This window comes from Temnothorax nylanderi, unplaced genomic scaffold (genome assembly GCF_030848795.1).
Source record: "Temnothorax nylanderi isolate EJ_2023f unplaced genomic scaffold, tnyl_v1.0 TNYL_tig0124_pilon, whole genome shotgun sequence".
NCBI lineage: Eukaryota > Metazoa > Arthropoda > Insecta > Hymenoptera > Formicidae > Temnothorax > Temnothorax nylanderi.
In genome coordinates, this window is record NW_027249186.1 from 438,348 (window position 1) to 444,994 (window position 6,647).

At 27.9% G+C, this 6,647-nt stretch overlaps 1 protein-coding gene across 1 annotated transcript; it reads left to right on the top strand.

Moving 5' to 3' along the window:
• Positions 1 to 683: 683 nt before the first annotated feature.
• LOC139776656 (uncharacterized) lies at positions 684 to 6,439 on the top strand. Its single transcript, XM_071713486.1, has 6 exons — positions 684 to 1,358; positions 2,344 to 2,499; positions 3,058 to 3,210; positions 4,069 to 4,173; positions 5,209 to 5,407; positions 6,218 to 6,439. Exons 1-6 carry the CDS (start codon positions 739 to 741, stop codon positions 6,257 to 6,259), a joined length of 1,275 nt encoding a protein of 424 aa, XP_071569587.1. The 5' UTR covers positions 684 to 738; the 3' UTR covers positions 6,260 to 6,439.
• The last annotated feature ends 208 nt before the right edge of the window (positions 6,440 to 6,647 follow it).

Genomic DNA, 6,647 nt, shown 5'->3' on the forward strand with positions numbered 1-6,647 from the left:
TTAAGAGGTAACAGCAGTACAAAATAAAAACATTTAATTAAAATAAATAAATATATTTAATTAAAATAAATAAATTTTTCTTGTAAAAAAACTTGGCGCTGCTTTCTTACTCCTGTCGCATTCTTCCCCAAATTATGTTTGTTGTTTTTTTATTCAATCACAAATTTTAGTACTGTTTAAATTTTAATGTTAAAATTTCGAAATCTGGCAGCGCCAAGTTTTTTTACAAGAAAAATTTCTTTATTTTAATTAAATATATTTATTTATTTTAATTAAATGTTTTTATTTTGTACTGCTGTTACCTCTTAAATTCTTTTTCAATTATTTTTCAAAGCAATATATATATTCTCTTTGCAATTACAAGGCGCAATTTAAAGATTTCACTTTTTTTTTTAAATACTATGTACACTGACCGGCAAGAATGCCTGGACATTTTGAAATGTATATGTATTATGTCCAGGCATTCCTGCCGGTAGAGTGTATACACGGCAGCGTTCTAATAGTGTCTTCCCATCTGAAGATAGCCGCGTCCCGAGTCAAACAATAAATAACTAGCTATTATTATAGTTACTAGCTATTATTTTTGTGTACATACAATATTTACATTTATTTAGAAGAGGAGAAGAAATTCACATGTTTCTCTGCAACCTTCATCAAACGGTTATTTCGAATACTTCCTTTGGCGTAGTCAGTGTGTCACATTTAGTAAGACATTCTCCGTGATATAGTGCGGATATAATGGCAACTCGACAACGCTCGATTACATATTGTGATAAGATTGAGGATCACAGTAAGAGAAATGGTGTTTACAGACAGTGCTTGAAGTGTTTTAAAGCTTATGCAGACAAAATAAAAATGGAATCACACTTATTCCACAAACATAACATATTTACCACGCAAAGCCGCTTTATATGGAGAGACAGCCTTGTAAAACAATATTTCACACCCGAACGCAACAAGTACTTTGCAAAGTGCACAATTTGTACATCACAACGAGTGTATAAGATAAATTCAAAGGACAATTTACTGAGGCATCTGGAACTAATGCATCGAGATAAATTAGATAAGATAGAAGAAGAAATAACAAATAGTTGGGTATCGCACCATTTCAGAATCGACAGTTCTTCGAGAAGATCATTTTGCAGAGAAGAGCAATGCAAATTTGAATGTAGAACAGTTCATGGAATAAATTTCTTAAAAAGTCATCTGAATAAGAAGCATCGGATACGCGAACACTCAGAATCTGGTAGGGGAACTAGATCTTATAATGTAGATGCAACGATACAACAACCTGTAGCTGAAGGAAGTTACGCATCTACAAGTTCCCATCATAGACATAGGCAAGGAGATCAGCAGAGGTAAATGTGACAAATATTAGTTTTTCTTCTAAGTAATTAATATCATTAAAAAATTACATTTTTAAGAGAAAGTAAAAAAAAGTTGCCAAGTACACAATTTAGATTTGTCTTTGTCAGTAACTCTTGAGTAATTAAATTAATTTTATATTTATTTTTTGTAGATAATTACTTATTTAACGATTACATTTAACATATATTTTATTTAGATGCATTAAGCATCAAAAATTGAATCGAATAGGGGGGGAGGGATTTACTACTCCAACCGGAGCTGTGTTTCAAGTCTGACAAATCTAGTCGGCACGCAGTCAAAGGTTGGAAAATATGTAAAATGTAAATATAAACAAAACTTTCGCGTATTATTTACCGCGCTGGAGTTAGCCCGGTTTCTATATTCATACGTATTTCCATTGGAATCTATACTTCAAATTTTACATTTTATGTATTATTATTTATGTATTTGGTCCACATTTTTTTAACTTTGTATGGTTTTTCTATAAGATTTTAATTATCTTGTAGATATTATGAAATAAGTTTTTAATATATTTATCACAAATTTTATTATATTTGTTTGCAAAAAAATATGCACGTACTAACTGTACTTTATGGTCAAACGAACTTCTTTACTTTCAAATAATTTATTAATACCCATTCTGTTAATATGTTAGGATAATTAATTCATTAGTTATACATATTTTATTTACAGTGAAAAATTATATTAATAATTTTATACATTTTTGTACCATAAATATCTTTGGTCATTTATCACATCACATAATTTCGTTGATATTGTTTAACCCTTTAAAGCACAGCGTGACACACACGTCACACGTCCCGAAATTAAAGGAACCAGCAGAAACTCCGGAGTATTAAGTTTCATAAAAATTCGCTGAAAGAAAGAATGTATGCTTTAAAGTGTTAAAATAAATAGGGAATCACGATTTTTTATGATTGTAAAATTTTAAAAACTTTTTACGTTGTTTTCTAGTTTCTTAATCGGACGATATTCCGCATCCAGTACTTCTACATCAATGAGTCACGACAATTTGCATTGGGTTATACAACATCGAAGTGAAACAGAAACTATCGAACCGATGATACGGCCTGAACCAGAAATAGGAATAGCATCAGGCTTTGATATCAAGTAATTATTTTCTTTTCTTGTATCGCGCAAAGTGTACAAATTGACTACAAAAATTAAATATTTACATATTAATTTGTAAACATATATTGCACTGTGTGAAAACATTATTACACCGTACGCGATAACCAGTAACTAGACATTTATTTATTGTCAAACTTTTTTTCTGATATTTCCTATGCCAATAGAAACATGATCATTTCTTGCGAAATATCTGCTTTATTGTGTAATTTTACTAATATTTATATTATTAGTACTTGTGTACTAGTAATCTTAATTTTAATTTCCGACAAAGTAACAGACAGATATTTAATCAGCTAAATATCTTTGATCATTTATCACATCACATAATTTCGTTGATATTGTTTAACCCTTTAAAGCACAGCGTGACACACACGTCACACGTCCCGAAATTAAAGGAACCAGCAGAAACTCCCGAGTATTAAGTTTCATAAAAATTCGCTGAAAGAAAGAATGTATGCTTTAAAGTGTTAAAATAAATAGGGAATCACGATTTTTTATGATTGTAAAATTTTAAAAACTTTTTACGTTGTTTTCTAGTTTCTTAATCGGACCACATTCCGCACCCAGTACTTCTACATCAATGAGTCACGACAATTTGCATGGGGTTATACAACATCAAAGTGAAACAGAAACTATCAAACAGATGATACCGCCTGAACAAGAAAGAGGAGCAGCAGGCTTTAATTACGAGTAATTATTTTATTTTCTTGTATTGCGCAAAGTGTACAAATTGACTTGAAAAATTAAATATTCACATATTAATTTGTAAACATATATTGCTGTGTGAAAAAATTATTGCACGGTACGCGGTAACCAGTAACTAGAAATTTCTTTATTGTCAAACTTTTTTTCTGATATTTCCTATGCCAATAGAAACATGATCATTTTTTGCGAAATTTCTGCTTTCTGCTTGTGTAATTTTACTAAAATTTATATTATTAGTACCTATACTTGTGTACTAGTAATCTTAATTTTCATTTCCGACAAAGGAACAGACAGATATTTAATCAGCATTTAATGTTCTTGATATTTGCTAGCATAAATTGTACGATAAATCTGCGGAAAGGCATAAAATGTGTAAATGTTTTCAAAAAATATTACAATGGTAAGGAATGTAACACAAGTACATAAAAAATATTAAAAAGTATACGCATCGTATGCAAATAATCATAAGTGTCAAAAGTAGAAATAAGTTTAATTTAATTGGATAAATATTACTGAGACAGAGCTAAATGTTAAAATACAAATATTTATGTCTTATTTTCATAATTGAATTTTATATATTTAAGTTAGTGTATATACATTAGTCCATTGATTAAATTTTTTTATTGTATAAGAATTGTACCGGAAACTTGATGTATATTTATATTAATATATGTATATACATATACATATATTTCTGATCTTTTATCTTACCACATGTCTTTATTTCAATATTTCGATTAAATAAACGAAGTGTTACGATCGATTTATATGGTTTTACAATTTTAGAAATTTTCTTATCATGTTGCCTGTTTAATTAATTATATTATATATATATAATTTCAGAGAATGTGCGGAATTATTTGAAACGCTCCAGTCTGAAAGTGAAACAGCAGATTTATTAGACCAGACGAAATTGTTTGAATCAAAAGATGCTTCATCGCAAATAAAGTAATTATTACTTTCATTAATTATAATTTTACTTACTTATTATATTGAGCACACTATTTAAAATAATTTTACAAATTTAATATTGACCGAAACATTCTGTCAATCTAAACCGCATTATGAGAAAATTATTGGCACTAGCAATTAAATATTTATTCGTGGCGAATCTTTTATTGGGATTTTTTTGTGTCAACGAGGACATAGAGGAATAAGAAACAGGAATAGCAGACTTTAATATCGAGTAATTATTTTCTTTTCTTGTATTGCGCAAAGTGTACAAATTGACTTCAAAAATTAAATATTCACATTTTAATTTGTAAACATATATCTATTGCACTGTGTGAAAAAATTATTGCACGGTACGCGGTAACTGGTAACTATATAAACATTTATTTGTTGTCAAACTTTTCTTTTGATATTTCCTATGCCAATAGAAACACGGTCATTTTTTGCAGAATATGTGCTTTGTTTTGCATTTTTACTAAAATTTATATCATTACTTGTGTATCTTAATTTTCATTTCCGACGAAGGAACAGATAGATATTTAATCAGTATTTAATGTTCTTGATAATTGCTGGCATAAATTGTACGGTAAACTTGTGTAAAATGTGTAAATGTTTTCAAAAAAATATTACTATGGTAAGGAATGTACAACAAGTACAATGAAAAATATTAAAAACTATATGCATTTATGTGCAAATAAATCATTAAGTGTTAAAAGTAGATATAAGTTTAACTTAATTGGACAAATATTACTGAGACAGACCTAATTGTTAAAATATAATTTTTATGTTTTATTTTCATAATGGAATTAGTCCATTAATTAAATTTTTTTATTATAAGAATTGTACCAGTAACTTTATGTATATTTATATCAATATACGTACATACAATTTTTGATCTTTCATCTCACTACATATCTTTATTTCAATATTTTGATTAAATAGACGAAGTACCACGATCAATTATGATTTTATAATTTTTACATTTTTTTATCGAGTTGTCTGTTTAATTAATCATATTATTTATAATTGCAGACCTGTACCGTGTTCTGCTAAATCAGTGGACGACGAAAATGTCAAGAACCTACCTGAAAGTAAAACCCGAAAAAGAAAGTCTGACCCGACGGACGAAGATGTCAAGAACCTACCTGAAAGTAAAACCCAAAAAAGAAAGTCTGACCCGACGAAACGATCGTCTAAACAAGAACTAATAATAGATGAATATAAATTTAAGGTAATTATTACTTTTATTAATTATTATTTTATTTGCTTATGTTGAGCACACTACTTAAAATAATTTTACAAATTTAATATTGACCGAAACACTCTGTCAATCTAAACTGCATTATGAGGAAATTATGAGCGCATGGCGCTAGCAACTAAATATTTATTCGTGGCGAATCTTTTCTTGTGATTTTTTTTGTGCCAAAACGAGAACATAGTCATCGTGCAATATCTGCTTTTTTGTAATTTTACTCTTATGTTTATATCATTACTTTTATATTGTAGTTTATGTTACTATATATACATATAAACGGTTTTTAATGTTTTTAATGTTTTCTTAAAAAGTTTTACATTCTTGTCTTACACAATAAATTTACGGAGAATCATTATGCGATTTACTTTGCACACATTTTATCTTTCAATCGGACAATAAATTTAAATATACTCGGCGTTAGTGAAATATATAAATCATATAGATATTATATTAAAATTTGCTACGGGTGATATCTGCTGGTCACTTAAATCCTATTATGTAGCTCATACTCTTATTAGTGCATTTTATAATTAAATTAATGTGGATGCATAATACAGTTTATTTTGAACAATATCTTTTAACTCGCAATAATAAATACTAGTGATATTATATAAATATGTACAAAGATGTAGATGAACTACACGTATAAAAATTACTTTTGATAAGTTACATTGACTGTTTATATATAGATTTTCAAAGTGTGATAATTTTAGTTAAAAATCGAATAAAATATGTGTTATTGAAACATTTCTCTATATATTTATATTACTTTTCACATAAATGCAGGCCACAGATGTGAGACAAAGTTCTTCAGAAGACTCTGAATAAACAGCAACGTCACGGATTCCGATGTTCTGAAAACGATACACAGACAAGCATTATAATTCTTATTTGGAGACTTGGATAATTAAGAGAGGAAAATATCTTTATATATACATATATACGAATAAGAACACATTTACTGGTATATATATATATAATATACACTGTTGGACAATTTTTGCAAAAGAAAAGGTTTGTTAAAAAAGATCCTTGTTAAAATTTTTGTGTAAAATATTTTATGTGAAATATTTTGAACATAATATACTATTAATAATATAATATAATATAATATTAATATTATATAATATTATGTTAAAATTACATAAAAATTTGAGTGGACCGTTTAGGACATGCGATTTTTCCAACAATATATACTTACATACATACATACATA